This window comes from Somniosus microcephalus, chromosome 15, assembly GCF_052327205.1.
Source record: "Somniosus microcephalus isolate GS21.2 chromosome 15, FLI_Smic_1.0, whole genome shotgun sequence".
Lineage (NCBI taxonomy): Eukaryota > Metazoa > Chordata > Chondrichthyes > Squaliformes > Somniosidae > Somniosus > Somniosus microcephalus.
The window spans coordinates 99493016-99516872 of record NC_141001.1 but is presented as its reverse complement, the minus strand read 5'-3'; the positions used below and the strand labels follow the sequence as shown (position 1 = coordinate 99516872).

Sequence of the window (23857 nt, the reverse complement as noted above, 5' to 3'; positions counted from 1 at the left end):
ATTGTGTGTACATGGACACCCAAATCCCATTGCCCCACCACAGCTCGTAGTTTATCACCATTAAGAAAATATTTAGATTTATCTTTCTTGGATCCAAAGTGGATGACCTCACACTTTTTCACATGGAACTCCATCAGCCATAGTTTTGCGCACTCACTTAGTCTGTCTACATCCCTTTGTAACTTCCTGTCTCCATCTGCACTATTTACTATTGGCACCTTACAACCTTGTCATCTACAAACTTCAACTCTCTATTCTTTCATCCAAGTCATTATATTATTTATATATATATATTATATATATAGCGGGTCAGAGGCTGGGTATTCTGCGGCAAGTGTCTCACCTCCTGACTCCCCAAAGCCTTTCCACTATCTACAAGGCATAAGTCAGGAGTGTGATGGAATATTCTCCACTTGCCTGGATGAGTGCAGCTCCAACAACACTCGAGAAGCTCGACACCATCCAGGACAAAGCAGCCCGCTTGATTGGCACCCATCCACCACCTTAAACATTCACTCCCTCCACCACCGGCGTACTGTGGCTGCAGTGTGTACCATCTACAAGATGCACTGCAGCAACACACCAAGGCCTGTTCAGCATCACCTCCTAAACCCGCGACCTCTACCACCTAGAAGGACAAGGGCAGCAGGCGCATGGGAGCACCACCATCTCCAAGTTCCCCTCCAGGTCACACACCATCCTGATTTGGAAACATATCCGCCGTTCCCTCATCGTCGCTGGGACAAAATCCTGGAACTCCCTCCCTAACAGCACTGTGGGAGTACCTTCACCACACAGACTGCAGCGGTTCAAGAAGGCGGCTCACCACCACCTTCTCAAGGGCAATTAGGGATGGGCAATAAATGCTGGCCTTGCCAGCGATGCCCAGATCCCAGGAACAAATTTTTTTTAAAAGCTGAAGGCCCAGTACAGATCCCTGGGGAACACCACTTGTCATATCCTGCCAATCGGAGAATATTCCATCTGCCCCTACTCTCTGCCTCCTACCTCCCAACCATTAACGAACCCAATTCTGGTGCACTTTCATTTTTACTAATAATCTCTTGTCCATATCCTTATCAAATGTTTTCTGGAAGTCCATGTAAACAACATCCACAGGCACTCTCCTACCAACCAGGTTAGTGACCTCAAAATAATTCAACTAGATTAGTCATGCATGACCTACCCTTCACAAATCCACGCTGACTTTCTTTGATCAGCTCATACTTGTCCAAGTGCTCAGTCATTTTGTCTAGTAAACACCTATAACGCATAAGGAAAGAATACAAGAACATAAGAAATAGGAGCAGGAGTAGGCCATACGACCCCTCGAGCCTGCTCCACCATTCAATAAGATCATGGCTGATCATCCACCTCAACTCCACTTTCCCGCCCCATCTCCATATCCCTCGATTCCCCTAGAGTCCAAAAATCTATCTATCTCAGCCTTGAATATACTCAAAGACTCAGCATCCACAGCCCTCTGGGGCAGAGAATTCCAAAGATTCACAACCCTCCGAGTGAAGAAATTCCTCCTCATCGCAGTCTTAAATGGCCGACCCCTTATCCTGAGACTATGCCCCCTAGTTCTAGACACTCCGGCCAGGGGAAATAACCTCTTAGCATCTACCCTGTCACAAGCCCCCTCAGAATCTATTGGGCTGGATATTCCGATCCCTACGGGTGGGTACGCGCTGTGTACCCACCCGTAGGGACATCGGAAATGTCGGTTTCAGGCATGCAGAGCGCATGCGCTGAAAACGGCATTTCCGATCTGTCAAGAATCCTCTTGCCAGATCCTCCGGCTGCCCTAGAGAAGGGTGTCTGGGGGCGGATAGTTCCGCTTTTTGGAGACCCTCCGCCCGCAGAAAACCCTTACAATTCTTACGCCTGGTAAAAGCAGGCGTAAGGCCTAAAAAATATATATTGTTTTTCACTGATTTATCATTTAAAAATACTTTAAAAAAGGTAAGTTTATTTTTAGCCCCGTAAAATTTTTAATTTTTTTCCAAAAATTTAATTTTTGTTTAAAATACTTAATTTATTGTAATTTCAAGTCATTTAAAAATGTGATGTTTTTATTTATTTATTTAAAGCTTTACTATGTTTTTGGGGTGATCTCCATTCATATATTTGACAGGTCTTCCTGTCAAATGTATGAAGGGAGATTCCCTTCTGTGATTGGCTCCCCATGGCTCACGTGAGCCCAGGGATGCTGCGAACTACCTGTGCCTCTGGGATACATGGGCCCTGCGCACTTCAAGTTTGGTGAGGCCCAGGAGCGGAAGCGTGTGTGTCCCGGGAGCCCTCGGGTAAGGGCGCAGATTCTTCCAGATGGCATGCCTTCGCCCGCGGGAGGCCTGTGATCGGAAAATACGGGCCTATATGTTTCAATGAGATCACCTCTCATTCTTCTAAACTCCAGAGAGTATAGGCCCATTCTACACAGCCTCTCATCACAGAAGTAAATACTGCTGAGTTTAACTGGTAAAAATAAAGGAGAAAAATAATAATTTCCTTGTTGACAGATTGCATGATGACTGAAATGTTAAATGTTGCAGTTAAATGTGGCCATTAATCTCTACGTTTCTCTGAACTTTAAAAAAAAAACACGGGTGTAATTGGAATGCTCATTTTTCTGCACACAGGTTATTCAGTTCAGCTCAAGCTACCTTTTCTCACTGTACAGCAGAGCATCAGTTCGATATTACCCAAATAGTTCACAAGCACGGTAAGTCCTTCTTAGTCCCAACGCTTCTCACAGATGGTGGCCCATTTAGGGTCGTCATGTTTTCCACATTTAAAAGATAATTTTTTTTGCAAAACAAGTCAACGTTTATGAAATCTGCAGAATTTTTTATTCTAATATTTCATTCAACGTCTATTTTGATGGTAACGGGATTTTTTTTCCTTTTCAGGTCTCGATTGTTATGGGTACATCAAGCTAGTCAATTTTATTCGAACCACAGTAAGTTTTGATGTGTGTTTGAAAATTCTTTTCTGCCTCTTTTTTTCTTCTGCCGATCTTACCTATTTTGGGACATTCCTTGTAATCCTATACACAGCGCAATGTGATATAGTTCAAGGAAAATCACATAAAGGCAGTACTTCTGACCATTTGATTATTGCAACTGCTTTCTTGTCGTTTAGGTAGATTGGGAATCGGACTTCCAGTGAACACAGTTTTTTCGTTCCAGCAGATGGGGGGAAAAAAACTGTCAGCTGCTATTTGGGTATTAGGGACTTGGAACACTTATTCCTTCATATCGTCATGGGACCTGTCCTAAGATATCTGCCAACCAGCAAAGAAATATAACTGAATAGAGGTAGCACAATGTAGAATGTAAAGAGAGAAAGGAACATGCCCTTGGTCTGTGGGGGGATGTGCTGTTAAATGGGTGGCACACAATGTACTTGGTAATACCAACAATTTTGTTCCATGACCCAGGGTAGAGAGAGAATGAATGAGGTGTAATTATCTGTTAAATGCATTGTTTTGCAGTCCATTCTCACCATTCTAAATACAAATCTCACCATTCTAAATACAAATGTGGACCAGTGAAAATTGGGATAAATGTGTAACTAGTTTGCCAAGAAATTACGCACTTGGATCAGGATTTCTATGAACTGGAGATAAACGTTGGCTGTTTCTGAATCTTTGTACTGCAGCCTAATTTTAATTACCTATTTGTACTAATCACGCAGCAATTCACTCTGAACAAACTCCTATATTTTAAACAGCATAATACTGCCGTCGCTGTGTGAAATTTGGCAAGAGTACATTGGCTATGTTTAGTGCTGACCATTGAGGAATCGACAATGAAGGGGAACATTTTATGCTTGGATCAGGAATTTTATATAGTAGGAGTGGAGCTGGGTACATCGTAATTCTATGCTGTGATCGAGTGTTCAACCACTGCAAACATCATCTAAATGCTTGATGTCCAAAGCTGTTCAATTGTAAAACTGCATTTATGCAAATACATTTTTATAGCAAACATGATTTCATTATAATCCGTCTTGATGATAAATGTATTAATATCGTGTAATCACAAATTCTGTACTTAAAAGTGAAGCCAGGACTAGAATGAAACTTTTGTTTAGCCATCTGAATTCGAACATATTTAAGTTTTTTTAAACTTCTTTTTGGCAAAACAACAGTGCGAGTGAAATAAATCTTTTTTGTATTTTTTCTCTCATGCTTTACATCTCGTGCTGCACTTCACTTAGCAAATGTTCCTCAAGTACGACTTGCATTGTACAGTGAGCTTGAGTCTATATTTAAAATATTGTTGAGCCTGACTCATTTTTTAATTCATTCTTGGAATATAGGTGTCGTTAGCAGTGCTAACATTTATTGCCCATCCCTAGTTGCCCTTGAGAAGGTGCTGGTGAGCCGCCGCCTTGAACCACTGCAGTCCGTGTGGTGAAGGTACTCCCACAGTGCTGTTAGATAGGGAGTTCCAGGCTTTCAACCCAGCGACAATGAAGGAGCGGCGATATATGTCCAAGTCAGAATGGTGTGTGACTTGGAGGGTAACTTGGAGGTGGTGGTGTTCCTGTGCACCTGCTGCCCTTGTCCTTCTAGGTGGAGTAGGTCACAGGTTTAGGAGGTGCCCAATGGAAGCGGAATTTAAAGCCACTGTTGCTGTTCCAGAAATGTGCAATATTGCACTTACTCTGCTTAAACAAGGACTTGGAGTAAACGAATCGAACATACATCTTATAGAAGTTGAATAGGCAGCTGCTGCTTTCTGATACTTCCAGAGGACTCGGCCTCTGCTACACATGTGGACAGAAATACTATAGTTGTGATTTCTTGAAACGGCAGATCAGAATGAGAAAAAAGTTTTTTTTGAATGAAGAGTGCAAGAGAAAATGGATGGAGAGAACATTACAGGAAAGAGCAGAAATGTAATTTGAGAGTTGGAAAAGCTGGCAGCCTGATGGTGCCCTGATGTGCTGCACCACAGGATGGTATCAAGTGGCTTTACCTTACCATTCCCAATATAGTGAGGGAGCGTCTCTCTGGACGGTTCTTGCAACAATAGCAACTTGTATTTATATTGGACTTGAATGTAGCAAATGGGATTGGGGGCAAGGTACTGACTTGGACAGAGAACTGGTTGGCAGACAGGAAGCAAAGAGTTGGAATAAACTGGTCTTTTTCCGAGTGGCAGGCAGTGACTAGTGGGGTACCGCAGGGATCGGTCCTAGGACCCCAGCTATTCACTATATATATAAATGATCCAGACAAGGGAACTAGATGTAATATCTCCAAGTTTGCAGACAACACAAAGCTGGGTGGGCGTGTGTGCTGTGAGGAGGATGCCGAGAAACTCCAGTATGATTTGGATAGGTTGGGTGATTGGGCAGAAGCATGGCAGATGCAGTATAATGTGGATAAATGCAAGGTTATCCACTTTGGTGGCAAAAACAGGAAGGCAGATTATTATCTGAACGGCAATAGATTGGGAGAAGGGGAAGTGCAACGAGACCTGGGTGTCCTTGTGCACCAGTCGCTGAAGGTAAGCATGCAGGTGCAGCAGGCGGCTAAGAAGGCAAATGGTATGTTGGCTTTCGTAGCGAGAGGGGTTGAGTACAGGAACAAGGATGCCTTGCTGCAGTTGTACAAGGCCTTGGTGAGACCACATCTTGAGTATTGTGTGCAGTTTTGGTCGTCTTGGGAGTGCAGCGAAGATTCACCAGACTGATACCTGGGATGGCAGGAATGACTTATGAGGAGAGATTGGGTCGATTGGGCTTATACTCACTGGAGTTTAGAAGAATGAGAGGGGATCTCATTGAAACTTATAAAATTCTAACAGGACTAGACAGACTAGATGCAGGAAGGATGTTCCCGATGGCTGGGGAGTCCAGAACCAGGGGTCACAGTCTAAAGATAAGGGGTAAGCCATTTAGGACAGAGATGAGGGGGAATTACTTCACCCAGAGAGTGGTGAACCTGTGGAATTCTCTACCACAGAAGGCAGTGGAGGCCAATTCATTAAATATATTCAAGAAGGAGTTAGATATATTTCTTAAGGCTAAAGGGATCAAGGGATATGGGGAGAAAGCAAGGACAGGGTACTGAATTTGGATGATCAGCCATGATCTCATTGAATGGCGGAGCAGGCTCGAGGGGCCGAATGGCCTACTCCTGCTCCTATCTTCTATGTTTCTATGTCCCTAGGTGCTTCACAGAGTGGGGAGAATTGTGTAGGATGTAAAGTAGTATAAGAAAATAAATATGTAAAAAATTGGGGCGGGGGGCGTTTTATTAAAAAAAAAAATCTATGTATGTTGAGCACGTGTCTTGCAACTGGAGTGTGATGGACTGCTCAGCACTCGTCTGGACGACTGCAGCCGCTGCAACATTCAAGAAGCTCAACACCATCTACGACAGAGCAGTTCACTTGATCGACACGCCTGCCATTGAACTCTATCCATCACCTGGCGCACGGTGGTTGTAATGTGCACGAGTTGCAGTGATTCACCAAGGTTACTTTGACAGCACCTCCCTTGCGACCCTGACCATAAGAGCGACAATGTTATGGGAACACCATCACCTCTCAATTCTCTTCCAAATAACACACCGTCCTGATTTGGACACGTATCGCCATTCCGTCATTGTCACTTGGACAATAACTGGAGTTTCTTATCTAATACCACTGTGGGAGCAGCACCACCTCAAGGACTGTAGCGGTTCAAGATCAGAGCCTACCACCGCCTTCTCAAGGTAACTAGGGATGGGCCTACATCATCCGCACCCTGAGAAATATATAAACAAGTTGCATTTAGTTACAAATGCAAAACATCTTCAAAATCAAGGTAACCAGTCATTGACCTGGAGTCTGAAATTTTCAAGCAGTTACACTGCCCTCTGAGTGAGCGATCTCTGCACCTTATTGGTAGCTGCAAGTACCAGGATTTACCTATTTGGCGGCGCCGCCTTAACGACACAGGCGAGAGTAACAGCTGGACACCAGGACAGTGCGTCAGATCAAGACCACCCAATGCCACAGGACAGCAGCTTGTATTAAAACACAAGCGTTGGCTTCATAAATCGATGTAAATAGAGTGCTGAAAATATTGTTGCAGTCCCAGCCTCTTTGACAGTTCTCTGGCGGTCACGAGCGTGGGCACAGGCTTGTATTCTATTTGGATGAATGCATATATGGTGAATCCCTGAATTTTAGTTCTGGGAGGGGCCTTCCAGCATGGAAATAAACTTGATTTTTTTTGTCCTTGTCCTTTGTGAATGTTGTGATGACAAAACTGAAGAATGGCATTATTAGGGGAAGTCACTGAGCAAAATTCAGTTAGGGCAGAAAACCGTTTTGAGTCAAGTGTGAAATTGGATTGAACTGAGAAAACATTTAAGTGTTTTTATTGCAGTGAAATCTATTTGGAATGTTGCATTGCTCTCAGTGCAATAAAACAAAGAGAATAATAGTTACTTCTTTTACACAGAATCCGTCTGCAGAATCTTTTCAGTCCATCTTGGGCCAAGTCCCTTGGGATAAAGAAGAATATATGAGACCATCCTCCATTGATGACCCTTTACTCCAGTTTGGTATAACTCATTTTTATTTTCATTTGTGTTGTGATGAAATTGAATTTAATATTTTGTGTGCTGTCTCTCAATTACAAAATCCTTCGTTTTTAAAAAGAGGTTCTTGCCATCAGTGTCTTATTTAAAAATCAGTAGGAAAGGATCAGTATAAATCAGTGGTAATCAAACATTTCTCTCTGGGAGTCGCCCTGCGAGTATTGATGCACCCCTGGTGCTGTACTGACCTGAGTTCTGATAGACTATGTAAGCCACCATTATGATACCTGGGCTAAAGGAGTTAACTTATGAGGACAGGTAGTCAGCTTGGACAATAAGCCTACAAGCGAGACCCAGAAAGAGTTGTAGGCCCGGCTGTTCCATTATCTGTGAATGCATGGGGAGAAAAGAGACACAGAGACGGGCTGTCAGGTTTTAAAGAGGAGACTATGAGGTGCAGATATGGGCCTGGAGCTGGAGGCTATGATGCAGGAGTCAGATTTTGCAATTAGAATCATAGAATGATCTTAGAATAAGGGGTTGCCCTTTCAAAACTGAGATGAGGAGAAACTTCTTCACTCAGAGGGTAGTAAATCTATGGAATTTGCTACCCCAGAGAGCTGTGGAAGCTGCGACATTAAATAAATTTAAAACAGAGATAGACAGTTTCCTAGCAGACAAGGGAATTAGGGGTTATGGGGAGAGGGCAGGGAAGTGGACGTGAGTCTAGATTCGGATCAGCCATGATCCTATTGAATGGCGGAGCAGGCCCGAGGGGCCGTATGGCCTACTCCTGCTCCTACTTCTTATGTAGCACAGGAGGAGGCCATTTAGCCCACTGTGCCTGTGCCGGCTCTTTGAAAGAGATATCCGATTAGTCCCACTCCCCTGCTCTTTCCTCATAGCTCTGCAATTTTTTCCCCTTCAAGTATTTATCCAATTTCCTTTTGAAAGTTATTATTGAATTTGCTTCCAGAAAGTGCATTCCAGATCACAACAATTCTCCTCATCGCACCTCTGGTTCTTTTGCCAATGACCTTAAATCTGTGTCCTCTGGTTACCGACCCGTCCGCCACTGGACACAGTTTCTCCTATTTACTCTATCAAAACCCTTCGTGATTTTGAACGCCTCTATCAAATCTCCCCTTAACCCTCTGTACTCTCAGGAGAACAACCCCCGTTTCTCTAGTTCTGACGAAGGGTCCCAGACCTGAAACGTTAACTCTGTTTCTCTCTCCACAGACGCTGCCTGGCCTGCTGAGTATTTCCAGCATTTTCTGTTTTTATTCCAGTTTCTCGAGTCTCTCCGCGCACCCTCATCCCTCGTACCATTCTATTAAATCTCCTCTGCACCCTCTCCAAGGCCTTGACATCCTTCCTAAAGTGTGGTGCCCAGAATTGGCCGCAATACTCCAGCTAGGGTCCAACCAGTGTTTTATAAAGGTTTAGCATAACCTCCTTGCTTTTGTACTCTATACCTCTATTTATTACACAAAGGATCCTGTATGCCTTTTTAACAGCCTTCTCAACTTGTTCTGCCACCTTCAAAGACTTGTGTACATACACCCCCAGGTCTCTCTGATCCTGCACCCCCTTTAAAATTGTACCCTTTAGTTTATATTGTCTCTCCTCATTCTTCCTACCAAAATACATCAATCCACACTTCTCTGCGTTAAATTTCATCTGCCACACGTCTGCCTATGTCCTCCCGAAGTCTGTTACTATCCTCCTCACTGTTTACTACAGTTCCGAGTTTTGTGTCATCTGCAAACTTTGAAATTATGCCCTGTATACCCAAGTCCATGTCATTAATATATATCAAAAAGAGCAGTGGTTCTAATACCCATCCCCAAGGGGATACCACTGTATACTTCCCTCCAGTCTGAAAAACAACTGTTTACTCTCTGCTTTCTGTCCCTTAGCCAATTTTGTATCTATGCTGCCGCCGTCCCTTTAATCCCAGGGGCTTCAATTTTGCTAACAAGTCCATTATGTGATAATTTGTCAAACGCCTTTTGAAAGTCTATATACACAACATCCACCGCACTACCTTCAACAACCCTCTCCGTTACTTCATCAAAGAACTCAATTAACTTATTCAAACATGAACTGTCTTTAACATTTTCATGCTGGCTTTCGTTTATTAACCCTGGAAGTAGTCTGGAAAAAATGCTAATGCCCTCAAAAGGCACAGGCGAGAAGTGAAAATTGAAGTAAGATTTATTTACAACAGTTGCTCTTCGTGTTCACTTGCTCTCTGTAAAATAAAGCAGCTTAATGATTTGCATCAGACCTCGTCTCACTAAAGTGTTGATCATTCCACCTACTGAAAGATTAGTGATGCAGACATGACGCCACACACAAAATACATATTGCCAAGTTTTTAATTCATTTACGGGATGTGGGTGTCGCTGGCAAGGACAGCATTTATTGCCCATCCCTGATTGCCCTCGAGAAGGTGGTGGTGAGCCGCCGCCTTGAACCGCTGCAGTCTGTGTGGTGAAGGTACTCCCACAGATCAGATCACCCCTCGGTTACGCTGTCATATAATTAGATGTTGGGCAAACAGGCGCACTCCTGAATGTAAGATGCTCAGACTGCTTATAAGGCAAACTCAAAACTTGTAACCATGCTCTTTTTTGAGGTTGGGATCCTATTGGGCTCTGAGATGCATTTCACTTGTGTGTTTGACCTCTTAAGCGCTTCTTGATGTTGCTTAATATAACAGCACTCCATTTATTGTATTGCCAGCCCTTGCCTTGAGCAGAAATATACAGAAAAATGAGAATTTGACCCATTTTGTACGAATGCCTCCAAGTGCTTCAACACAGTAATTCTTACATTTAATGCACAACAACACATTTTAAAAACTTTTTAAACAGATGGAACAAATTCTCAAACCAATGGCTGGAACGTAACAGCAATATGTAATAACTTTATACCCTGCAGCCACACATTGGGCGAGCGTTTTGGCTGCAGCAAGTAACAAAAACATTTTTCCATGCCTGTTTTAGTTTAAATTTTTTTTGATAAGAGTGGATACAGAGAGAGAATGTGCCCACTTGTGGGGAAGAGCATAACTAGAGGCCATCAATATAAGATAGTCACCAAGAAATCCAATAGGGAATTCAGAAGAAACTTCTTTACCCAAAGAGTGGTGAGAATGTGGAACCCGCTATCACAGGGAGTGGTTGAAGCGAATAGTTTAGGCGCATTTAGGGGGGAGGCTAGACAAGCATATGAGGGAGAAGGGAATAGAGGATTCTGCTGATAGATTTAGATGAGGAAAGACGGGAGGAGGCTCGAGTGGAGCATAAACGCTGGCATGGACTGGTTGGGCCGTATATCCGATGTAATCCTATGTATTTTTATCTGGCATTCAACAGATTTGCTTTCTTTGGCCGTAATACGATGTATATTGCTATTTGAATTTCAAATGAAAAATGAACCTGAAAGGAAATTTGGGAACTATTTATTCTTGCGATGTGGGTGACACTGGCAAAACCCCTTTTATTCCCCATTCTGGTTGACCACCTTGCTTCATACCAGTTACTTTTCCAACTCCATAGCTTGGTCGGCCACTTCATTTCATGAAGAGAGCTCCTGAGTATGCAGATAAGTGCCTGGCGCAAAATTGCAGATGTATCGTTTTGCACCTCTTTTGGGATTAGTGTTGGTGTCTCTGCCATTGTTACTTTATGACTGTGTTCCTAGATTCATAGAACCATTGAAATGTACGGCCCATCGTGTCTGTGCCGGCCGAAAAGTGCTATCCAGCCTAATTCCACTTTCCAGCTCTTGGGCCATAGCCTTGCAGGTTACGGCACTTCAATTGCATATCCAAGAATTTTTTTAAGTGCGATGAGGGTTTCTGCCTCTACCGCCCTTTCAGGCAGTGAGTTCCAGACCCCCACCACCCTCTGGGTGAAAAAAATTCTCCTCAACTACCCTCCAATCCTTCTACCAATTATTATTAAGGTATATTATCTGGTCATTGCTGTTTGTGGGAGCTTGCTGTGTGCAAATTGCCTGGACAATTTTAACTATGAGGAAATGTTGGATAGGCTGGGGTTGTTTTTCTTTGGCACAGAGGAGGCTGAGGGGAGACTTGATTGAGGTGTATAAAATTATCAGGGGCCTAGATAGAGTGGATAGGAAGGACCTATTTTCCTCATCAGAGAGGTCAATAACCAGGGGGCATAGATTTAAAGTAATTGGTAAATGGCAACATCCTCGTAAATCTCCTCTGAACCATCTCTAGCTCAATCTTCTGTCATGGGTGCCGTTTTACTTTGATTCATCAGCCTGGCAGTTTGAGGCATCTTAGATAGCATTTTTGCAGATATGCATTGCACCTGCCCAGTCAAATGACTCTGTACTTCTGTTCATTTAGGCTAATCTGGCTGTCAGTTGTGGCTCAGCAACGGCACACTTACACATGAGTCAGAAGGTCGTGGGTTCAAGCCCCACTCCAGAGACTTGAGCACCTAATTTGGCTGACACTCCAGTGCACTACTGATGATTTGCTGCACTGTAGGAGGTGCGGTCTTTCGGCTGAACTGTTAAACCGAGGCCCCGTCTGCTCTCTCAGGTGGACATGAAAGATCCCAAGGCACTATTCGCAGAAGAGCAAGGGAGTTCTCCCGGTATCCCGGCTAACATTTATCTCTCGACCAACACCACTAAGGCATATTATCTGGTCACTGCAGTTTGTGGGAGCTTGCTGTGCACCAAATTGGTTGCCGCGTTTCCGCCATTACAACAGTGACTCTGCTTCAAAAGTACCTCATTGGCTGTAAAGCGCTTTGGTTCATCCTGAGGTTGTGAAAAATGCTATCCTTTTCTTCATATGAGGTAAATATTAAAGAGTCATTAAAAAATCAAAGGAAATTCCAAGATAAAGAGGGGGGTGTAAATGATACCGGTGAATAATGTTCACCAATTCTATATTGCTCAGGTGTATCTGCATATATGTACAGCAGTACAAACCAAAAATCTTTTGAAGTAACCTTCTTTCTACCACTGAGTAAGTTGCCGTTACTTATGTACCTCCCTTTGATTATGAAAACAAACTGTGTTTCACCTAAAATTGCAGCTAAATGGACCCAAGTACGAAAAGGGTGAAACTTGTCCATCAACAACAACAACTTGCATTTATATAATCAAAGCAAAATCTGTTGCTGTTTACTTCAGTGTTGCTGAACATCTGTCCCACAGCCCCCTCCAGACTGTAATCCAGCAACTCCAAAGGGGGGTGACGGCCGTAGATCTGGTTATTTAGCTTTAGTGGTAACTCCGTTTGGCCAGTAGCATCGTGGCTGCAGTGTGTTACCATCGACAAGATGCACTGCAGCAACTGGCCAAGGCTTCTTCGACAGCTCCTCCCAAACCCGCAACCTCTACCACCTAGAAGGACAAGGGCAGCAGGCGCATGGGAACACCACCACCTCCAAATTCCCCTCTGATATACCTATCAATTCATTCCATGAAAAGCGACGAGTTAAGGTAGTAACTATAGGTTTTTATTGGCTAAATAACAGAGCCCACCCTCGTGGGTGATCGGTTCCAGCAAGGAAGAATACTAGCCAAGCAATCACCTTTATACCTGGGCAAGCAGGCGGAGCCATGGGCGGAGTCAGCTGAGGTATGCCTAGGTATAACAGCGTGCGAGGCAAGAGGTAACCTTGTGTAGGTGATAACAACAGTGTAACAATAACAGTGGTTTACCACATTCACCCCTTGTTTAAAATTGAGTCCGGCGGGGTGAAGTGTACTACTAGTTCGTGTATGTCAGTCTATCAGGAGGCCTTGTAAGCCTTTCTGACCGGCGCAGCAGCGGCGGCGGTGGTGCGGTATCCGATGTTAATGCTGGTGTCTGCGTGGTCGACGAAGGCCCCTGGGGTTCCGGCATGCCGCCTACAGGAGCTGGATTTGGGGGAGTGGTGGGGGATAACGGTGGTGTCTCAGGGGTGCCCGAGGGTGCGAGGTCTCGCAAGGAGACTGTGTCCTCCCGCCCGTCTGGGTATTCCACATAGGCATACTGGGGGTTGGCGCGCAGGAGGTTCACCCTCTCGACCAGGGGGTCCGTTTTATGGGTGTGGTAAACCACTGTTTGTATTCCACTGTGTACATGCCTGGACATGCCTCGGCTGACTCCTCCCACAAGTCCTAGTATAAAGGCGACTGCTCCCCAGCCCTTTGTATTCTGGACCGGTCGACCACTCGAGGCAGACCTTCATTCTTTTGTTAATAAAAGCCTTTAGTTACTCTCTTAACTCTCAGTCTTTTATGAGTAATTGATAGCGCATCAATTTTATTAACAAAATTTTTATAATGGAGAAGATCCTCACACCAGCATGCCTGGACTTAGATCATCGGGAGGCGGACTCATCCACCAAGTTTACTCACTGGCTTAAGTGTTTCGAAAAATTCCTGACCGCCTCCGCAGCAATCAAATCGGACGAGGACAAACTGGATGTCCTGACCTCCAAAGTGAACCACCGAGTGTACTCGGTCATCCAAGACGCGACCTCGTACGCGGACGCTATCAAGCTCCTCAAGGACCAGTACATGCGCCCAGTGAACGAAGTGTACGCCAGGCACCTTCTGGGGAGTCGTAAACAACAACCTGGGGAATCGACCGTGGAATACCTTCAGGCACTGTCTGTGCTTGGCCGGGCCTGTGGTTGTAAGGATGTAAAGGCCGCCGTGTACACAGAGGAACTTATCCGGGACGCTTTTGTAGCGGGCCACAGATCCAATTACACCCGACAGCGACTGTTGGAGCAGAGTGACCTCGACCTCAACAAGGCCTCTGAACTCGCACTATCATTGGATGCAGCCTACCGGGGCATGGATGCCTACTCCTCTGCACCGTGGACGCCGCGGGGAATGACAGCCTGGGACACGGTAGGACCGCCTCATAGCGCCGTGCCACCCCAGCCACACCCCAGCAACGGCCCAACTACCGCAGCAGTGTCCCAAGGCCAGACAGCAGTGCCCCGAGGCCAGAAATGCTACTTCTGTGGCCAGGCAAAACACCCCAGAGCGCGCTGCCCGGCGAAAAACGCGATCTGCTCGGGCTGCGGGAAGAAGGGACACTACGCTAGCGTCTGCAGGGCCAAAGCCACCCCGAACCCCAGCAGCGCCGCGTGTGGGCCATGCGGGCCGCCATCTTGGGCCTCCCCGGCCATGTGCGAACCACCGGTACAGCAGCCATTTTGGACGCCTCCAGCCACATGGGGATCATGGACGCCGCCATCTTGGACGACAGCCGGAACGCAGCAGGCCCCCAACACCGCCTCATCTGATACCCGCAGCGACACACCGACCCCTACGCTGGCATCCATTACACTGGACCAAGCGAGACCGCACCAGCTGGCCAGTTCCACAATGGACATTAAGGTAAATGGTCACGATACAATCTGCCTTTTTGACTCTGGGAGCATGGAGAGCTTCATCCACCCGACACGGTGCGGCGTTGCTCTCTCCCAGTCCTGTCTGCGCACCAGCGGATTTCTATGGCCTCCGAGTCCCAGTCGGCGGACATCGGCGGCTACTGCGTGGTGACACTCGTAGTAGACGGGACCGTGTACGATCATTTTAAACTTCTGGTCCTGCCCGACCTCTGCGCTGCCGTCCTGCTGGGGTTAGATTTTCAGTGCCACCTTAAAAGTGTTACGATGGCGTACGGTGGACCCCTACCCCCACTCACAGTCCGCAGCCAGCAGCTTCCAAATTGCCCGCCGCGCACCAGGTGCAACCTCTCCACACTCAGAGTCACCCCCCCACCACTGTTTGCTAACCTCACCCCCGACTGTAAGCCCATCGCCACAAAGAGCAGGCGATACAGTGCCGGGGACAGGGTTTTCATTAAAACCGAAGTGGAGCGGCTCCTGAAGGAAGGGATTATTGAGGGCAGCACCAGCCCCTGGCGAGCCCAGGTTGTGGTCGTTAAGACTGGCGAGAAGCAGCGCCTGGTCATCAACTACAGCCAGACAATAAATCGCTACACCCTGCTGGACGCCTACCCACTCCCCCGCATAGCTGATATGGTCAACCAGATCGCGCAGTACCGCGTCTTCTCGACCATTGACCTGAAATCAGCGTACCACCAGCTCCCTATCCGCCCTGAGGACCGCCAGTATACTGCCTTTGAGGCAAACGGCCGCCTCTATCACTTCCTTAGGGTTCCCTTTGGCGTCACCAACGGGGTCTCCGTCTTCCAAAGGGAGATGGACCGGATGGTAGATCAAAATGCGTTGCAGGCCACTTTCCCATATCTGGACAATGTGACCATCTGCGGCCGTGACTTGCAGGACCATGACGCAAACCTCGAAAAATTCCTCCGCACCGCCCAACTCCTGAACCTGACATATAACAAGGAGAAGTGCATATTCCGCACAAACCGCCTCGCCATCCTTGGCTGTGTTGTGGAACACGGAGTCATCGGCCCCGACCCCGACCGGATGCGTCCCCTTATGGAACTCCCACTGCCTCAAGGCCCTGAAGAGGTGCCTAGGGTTTTTCTCCTATTATGCCCAGTGGGTCCCCTACTATGCGGACAAGGCCCGTCCGCTGATCAAGTCCACCTCTTTTCCCTTGACGGCAGAGGCCCGCTTAGCCTTCCACCGTATCAAGGAGGACATTGCCAAAGCCACCATGCACGCAGTGGACGAATCCATCCCCTTCCAGGTGGAAAGCGACGCGTCCGACTTTGCCCTGGCCGCTACCCTCAATCAGGCGGGGAGACCCGTGGCCTTCTTTTCACGAACCCTCCAAGGCCCGGAGACCAGACACTCTGCTGTTGAGAAGGAGGCCCAGGCGATTGTGGAGGCTGTGCGTCATTGGAGGCACTACCTGGCCGGAAAACGATTTACCCTGCTCCCTGACCAGCGTTCAGTTGCTTTCATGTTTAACAACAAGCAGAGGGGCAAAATCAAAAATGACAAGATCTTGAGGTGGAGAATCGAACTTTCCACCTACAATTACGAGATCTTGTACCGGCCCGGGAAGCTCAATGAACCCCCGGATGCGCTATCACGTGGCACCTGCGCCAGCGCGCAGATCGATAGACTGCGGGCCCTCCACAATGACCTCTGCCACCCGGGGGTCACCAGGTTCTTCCACTTCATCAAGGCCCGCAACCTGCCTTACTCTATTGAGGAGGTCAGGACCATGACCAGGAACTGCCAAGTCTGCGCTGAGTGCAAACCGCACTTTTATAGACCAGACAGGGCCCACCTGATAAAAGCCACTCGCCCCTTCGAGCGCCTGAGCGTTGATTTTAAAGGGCCTCTCCCCTCCTCCGACCGCAATGTGTACTTCCTCAATATTATTGATGAGTACTCCCGTTTCCCGTTCGCCATCCCCTGCCCGGACATGACCAGTGCCACGGTCATTAAATGTCTGAACGACCTCTTCACCCTGTTCGGTTTCCCCAGCTATATCCATAGCGACCGGGGCTCATCGTTTATGAGCGACGAACTCCGTCAGTACCTGCTAACTAGGGGTATTGCCACAAGCAGGACCACCAGTTACAACCCCCGGGGGAACGGACAGGTGGAAAGAGAAAATGCGACAGTTTGGAAGGCCGCCCTGCTAGCCTTAAAGTCTAGGGCCCTTCCAACCTCCCGCTGGCAGGATGTGCTCCCCGATGCGCTCCACTCTATTCGGTCACTGCTCTGCACTGCCACTAACGCCACCCCTCATGAGAAAATGTTTGTCTTCCCAAGGAAGTCCACATCGGGGACATCGCTACCGCCATGGCTGACGTCCCCAGGGCCGGTCCTACTGAGAAGGCACGTGAGGACCCATAAAACGGACCCCCTGGTCGAGAGGGTCGACCTCCTCCACGCCAACCCCCAGTATGCTTACATTGCATACCCGGACGGGCGGGAGGACACAGTCTCCATAAGAGACCTTGCACCCTCGGGGGCCGCAGTAACCCACTACTCACTACCACCCCCCCCCACGACCCGATATCCAGCCCCAGCAGACGGCAGGCCTGGGCCCCGCGACCCGCTCGATATCTACGAGGACGACACGCCTGTGCCACAGCCTACGCAGGACTTGACGCCGGAAGCTCCACTACCCCTGCCGTCGCCACGCCAATCACAGCGGCAGACAAGACCTCCGGAGAGACTCCAATACACTAACTTTTAATACACTTCACCCCGCCGGACTCAATTTTAAACAAGGGGTGAATGTGGTAAACCACTGTTTGTATTCCACTGTGTACATGCCTGGACATGCCTCGGCTGACTCCTCCCACAAGTCCTAGTATAAAGGTGACTGCTCCCCAGCCCTTTGTATTCTGGACCGGTCGACCACGCGAGGCAGACCTTCATTCTTTTGTTAATAAAAGCCTTTAGTTACTCTTAACTCTCAGTCTTTTATGAGTAATTGATAGCGCATCAATGGGTCCTCACGTGCTTCCGCAGCAGGACGGGCCCCGGAGAAGTCAGCCATGTTGGTAGCGAGGTTCCCGTAGTCGACTTCCTGGGGAAAACGAACATTTGCTCATGAGGGGTGGCGTTAATGGCAGTACAAAGCAGTGACCGGATGGAATGGAGCGCTGCCGGGAGGACTTCCTGCCAGCGAGAGGTTGGGAGGCCCTTAGACTTTAGGGCTAAGAGGACGGCCTTCCAAACTGTCGCGTTCTCTCTTTCCACCTGGCCGTTCCCCCGGGGGTTGTAGCTGGTGGTCCTGCTCGCAGCAATACCTCTCGCGAGCAGGAACTGGCGAAGTTCCTCGCTCATGAAGGATGAGCCCCGGTCGCTATGTATATAGTTCGGGAACCCGAACAAGGCGAAGAGGTCGTTCAGGCATTTGATGACCGTGGTACTGGTCATGTCTGGGCAGGGGATGGCAAAGGGGAAACGGGAGTACTCGTCAATAATGTTGAGGAAGTACACATTACGGTCAGAGGACGGGAGGGGCCCCTTAAAATCGATGCTCAAGCGCTCGAAGGGGCGGGTGGCCTTGATCAGGCTTGCTCTGTCCGGCCTATAGAAATGCGGTTTGCATTCGGCACAGACTTGGCAGTTCCTGGTCATGGTCCTGACCTCCTCGATGGAGTAGGGCAGGTTGCGGGCCTTAATGAAGTGGTAAAGTCTAGTGACCCCGGGGTGGCAGAGGTCGTTGTGGAGGGTCCGCAGTCTATCAACTTGCGTGTTGGCGCATGTAACTCATGATAGAGCATCTGGGGGTTCGTTCAGTTTACCAGGCCGGTACAAGATATCGTACTCGTAGGTGGAGAGCTCAATTCTCCACCTCAAGATCTTGTCGTTCTTGATTTTTCCCCTCAGCTTGTTATTAAACATAAAAGCAACCGAACGCTGGTCGGTGAGGAGGGTAAATCGTTTGCCTGCCAGGTAATGCCTCCAGCGTCGTACCGCTTCCACAATCGCCTGGGCCTCCTTCTCGACAGAAGAGTGTCGGATCTCAGGGCCCTGGAGGGTCCTTGAGAAGAAGGCCACAGGTCTCCCCGCCTGGTTAAGGGTTGCAGCTAGGGCGAAGTCGGATGCATCGCTCTCCACTTGGAAAGGGATGGACTCATCCACTGCGTGCATTGTGGCCTTCGCAATGTCTCCTTTTATGAGGGAGAAGGCTGCGCATGCTTCTGCTGTCAGGGGGAAGGAGGTGGACTTCATGAGGGGTCTGGCTTTGTCCGCATAATTGGGCACGCATTGGGCATAGTAAGCGAAGAGCCCCAGGGTTCTCTTCAGTGCCTTTTGACAGTGGGGAAGGGGAAGCTCCATGAGGGGGCGCATTCTTTCGGGGTCGGGGCCGATGACTCCGTTCTCTACTACGCAGCCGAGGATGGCAAGGCGCGAGGTGTTAAATATACATTTCTCCTTATTGTAAGTGAGATTCAGCCGTTGGGCCGTACGGAGGAATTTCTCCAGATTAACATCGTGGTCCTGCTGGTCATGGCCGCAGATGGTGACGTTATCTAGATAAGGAAACGTGGCCTGCAGCACGTTCTGGTCAACCATCCGGTCCATCTCCCTTTGGAAGACCGAAACCCCTTTGGTGACGCCGAAGGGAACCCGAAGGAAGTGGTAGAGGCGGCCATTCGCCTCGAAGGCGGTATACTGGCGGTCCTCAGGGCGGATAGGGAGTTGGTGATAGGCCGACTTAAGGTCGATGGTGGAGAATACCCGGTACTGTGCAATCTGGTTGACCATGTCAGATATGCGGGGAAGGGGGTATGCGTCCAGCTGGGTGTACCGGTTTATGGTTTGGCTGTAGTCGATGACCAGGCGGTTTTTATTGCCGGTCTTAACGACTACGACCTGGGCACGCCAGGGGCTGGTGCTCCCCTCGATGATGCCCTCCTTCAGGAGACGCTGCACCTCAGAGCTAATAAAAGCTCTGTCCCCGGCGTCGTACCGCCTGCTCTTGGTAGCGACGGGTTTACAGTCGCGGGTGAGGTTAGCGAACAAGGAGGGGGGCGGGACTTTGAGAGTGGAGAGGCCGCAGGTGGTATGCGGCGGGCGGTTTAAAAACTGCTGGTTGTAGACTGTGAGTAGGGGGAGGGGTCCACCGTATGCCAAAGTGACACTTTGGAGGTGGCATTGGAAATCCAGCCCTAGTAGGACGGCAGCGCAGAGCTGGGGCAGGACGAGAAGTTTAAAGTTTTTATATTCCGTGCCCCTAACCGACAGGGTCACCACACAGTATCCGCTGACGTCTGTTGAATGGGACTTCGACGCCATCGAGATCCAATGGCGCGTTGGCCGGACAGTGAGGGAGTAGCAGCGCACCGTGTCTGGGTGAATAAAACTCTCCGTGCTCCCGCTGTCGAACAGGCAGGTCGTGGCGTGGCCGTTTACCTCGATGCCCATCATGGACCTGGACAGATGATGCGGGAGAGCTTGGTCAAGCATGACGGAGGCCAGTGTATGGCTGAGTGTGCTGCTGTCGTCGGCAGGTGAGGCGGTGGTCGGGTCTGGAGACAACATGGCGGCCGAGTGCGGGGAACAAAATGGCGGAGAAGATGGCCGCCCCCACGACTCACATGAGGCACTGCTGGCGTCTGTGGCCTTAATCAAAGATGGCCGCCCACACAACTCACATGAGGCACTGCTGGCGTCTGTGGCTTTCCCTCTGCAGGCGTTCGCGAAGTGGCCTTTTTTTCTGCAGCCGGAGCAGGTCGCGTTCCTTGCAGGGCAGCGCGCCCTTTGATGTCTCGCCTGGCCACAGAAATAGCAGCTGGCGGCCCGATCGCGGGGCTCCGCTGCCGCAGCAGGTCCCGGGAGTGGCGGTCCCGATCGATTCCGGGACACCGACGCCGTAGTAGGTCCCAGGGGCAGCGGTGCGAGGGGTATTGCGGCCGGAGTCGGGCCTGAGTCCCACGGTCGCACAGCACTGTACCCGGAGTACGCCTCGAGGTCCCGATGGGTCACTTCCAGGGAGCGAGCGAGGGCTGTAGCTGCTTTCAAGTCGAGGTCCTTTGATTCAAGCAGTCTTTGCCGTGAGTAGTCGGACCGAAGGCCTTTCACGAAGGCATCACGGATATTTCCTTCAGCATGTTGTGCAGCCGATACAGCTTTAAAGTCACAGTCCCTGCCGAGTGTTTGTAGCGCCCGTAAAAATTCATCTACAGACTCTCCTGGCTGTTGCGAGCGGGATCTTAGGAGATGTCTGGCATACATTGAATTTACTGGGCTCCGGTACTGCTCTTTTAGCAGGTCGAGGGCCTCCTCGTATGTATCAAGGTCCCGGATGAGTGCAAATACTTTAGGGCTCACCTGGGCGGTCAGAACTCTTAGTTTGTCGGCTTCCGATGGCACGCCGGAGGCTACCAGGTAGGATTCAAAGCAGCTCAGCCAGTGATCGAAGTCGAGGGCTGAATTCGCTGCCTGTGGATTTAGATCCAGGTACAGCGGTCGGAGGGCTCGCAGCCAAGTCGGCTGCTGGGGCTGGTCAGTCATTTCAAAATTTAGCCAATAAAAACCTATAGTTACTATCTTAACTCGTTGAAAAGCAACGAGTTAAGATAGTAACTATAGGTTTTTATTGGCTAAATAACAGAGCCCACCCTCGTGGGTGATCGGTTCCAGCAAGGAAGAATACTAGCCAAGCAATCACCTTTATACCTGGGCAAGCAGGCGGAGCCATGGGCGGAGTCAGCTGAGGTATGCCTAGGTATAACAGCGTGCGAGGCAAGAGGTAACCTTGTGTCGGTGATAACAACAGTGTAACAATAACAGTGGTTTACCACACCCTCCAAGTCACACACCGTCCTGACTTAGAAGTATACGGCCGATCCTTCATCGTCGCTGGGTCAAAATCCCGGAACTCCCTCCCTAACAGCACTGTGGGAGTACCTTCACCACACGGACTGCAGCGGTTCAAGAAGGCGGTTCACCACCACCTTCTCGAGGGGAACTAGGGATGGGCAATAAATGCTGGCCTTGCCAGCGACACCCACATCCCATAAGCGAATTAAAAAAAACCTCACTGGGTACCTTCTTTACAGATGTGGATGAGCTCTGGGAGTGTGTGGAGCAGCAGGTGGATCGGGAGAGCCAGGTCCAAGCAGCCCACTTTCAGCGCTTGCAAGGAGCGGAGAAGAGGGCCGAGGACGCAGAAGCAACCGTCAAAAGGATTATGGAAGATTTTGAAAAAATGAGGTGCGAGAGTTTAAAAGAAAAATTCTTGTTCTTAAAAATATAAATTAAATGGGTCGACAAGAGAGGGGCAACCTAAGAGAACTGTTAAGAGCAGGTGACCAACAGTCTGAACTGGTGGTCCAATTGGACAGAATTTGAAAATACGTCCAGTCCTCCAAAGATTAAATATTTTTGTTATTAATGCAGCTGGTGTTATTGGATGGTGACACTAAGGGGACAGAATCAAAACCACATTTATGCTCCAGTTTGTTTACTGGCTGCTTTAAATTAAAACACATTTCTTTACTATTTAAATAACAATTGTTAGATTTAATGTTCAAAGCAGCCGATAGTACAGAATGTGGCCAGTATAGGCTCAATTAATAAGAAACCTAGCAGTTTGAATTAATTCTAACTTTTAGTGCAGATCATTGGCGAGACAGATTATGGAATATTGTGTGCAGTTTCGGGCTTCTTGCCTCGATCATGATAATGATATGTTTGAGAAGTTTCAGATGATTCCAAGGTGAACAGAGGGTTCACTTGATAGCTGTGGGTTTATCCAATGACTCCCCCGCCACGCTCTCTCCCCCCCGCGCTCTCCCCCCCCGCGCTCTCCCCCCCCCGCGCTCTCCCCCCCCCCCGCGCTCTCCCCCCCCCCCGCGCTCTCCCCCCCGCGCTCTCCGCCCCGCGCTCTCCCCCCCCGCGCTCTCCCCCCTGCGCTCTCCCCCCCCCGCGCTCTCCCCCCCCGCGCTCTCCCCCCCCGCCCGCGCTCTCCCCCCGCGCTCTCCCCCCCCCCGCGCTCTCCCCCCCCCGCGCTCTCCCCCCCCCGCGCTCTCCCCCCCCCCGCGCTCTCCCCCCCCCGCGCTCTCCCCCCCCGCGCTCTCCCCCCCCCCGCTCTCCCCCCCGCTCTCCCCCCCCCCGCGCTCTCCCCCCCCCCCGCGCTCTCCCCCCCCGCGCGCTCCCCCCCCCGCGCGCTCCCCCCCCCCCGCGCTCTCCCCCCCCCCCGCGCTCTCCCCCCCCCGCGCTCTCCCCCCCCCGCGCTCTCTCCCCCTGCGCTCTCCTCCTGCGCTCTCCCCCCGCGCTCTCCCCCCCCCCGCGCTCTCCCCCCCCCGCGCTCTCCCCCCCGCGCTCTCCCCCCGCGCTCTCCCCCCCGCGCTCTCCCCCCCCGCGCTCTCCCCCCGCGCTCTCCCCCCCCGCGCTCTCCCCCCCCGCGCTCTACCCCCCGCGCTCTCCCCCCCCGCGCTCTCCCCCCCCGCGCTCTCCCCCCCGCGCTCTCCCCCCCCGCGCTCTCCCCCCCGCGCTCTCCCCCCCGCGCTCTCCCCCCCCGCGCTCTCCCCCCCCGCGCTCTCCCCCCCCGCGCTCTCCCCCCCGCGCTCTCCCCCCCGCGCTCTCCCCCCCCGCGCTCTCCCCCCCCGCGCTCTCCCCCCCCCGCGCTCTCCCCCCCCGCGCTCTCCCCCCCCGCGCTCTCCCCCCCCGCGCTCTCCCCCCCCCGCGCTCTCCCCCCCGCGCTCTCCCCCCCCGCGCTCTCCCCCCCCGCGCTCTCCCCCCCCCGCGCTCTCCCCCCCCCGCGCTCTCCCCCCCGCGCTCTCCCCCCCCGCGCTCTCCCCCCCGCGCTCTCCCCCTCCCCGCGCTCTCCCCCCCCGCCCTCTCCCCCCCGCGCTCTCCCCCCCCCCGCGCTCTC

General features: G+C 50.2%; 1 protein-coding gene across 1 annotated transcript in view; it reads left to right on the top strand.

The window, feature by feature from the left end:
- prmt3 (protein arginine methyltransferase 3) overlaps positions 1-23857 on the top strand; it is a 245501-nt gene that overhangs the window by 23464 nt on the left and 198180 nt on the right. The window contains exons 3-6 of the mRNA XM_086007535.1: positions 2649-2731; positions 2919-2968; positions 7474-7576; positions 22041-22221. Coding sequence (XP_085863661.1) covers positions 2649-2731; positions 2919-2968; positions 7474-7576; positions 22041-22221 — 417 coding nt within the window. The remainder of the gene's footprint in view (positions 1-2648; positions 2732-2918; positions 2969-7473; positions 7577-22040; positions 22222-23857) is intronic.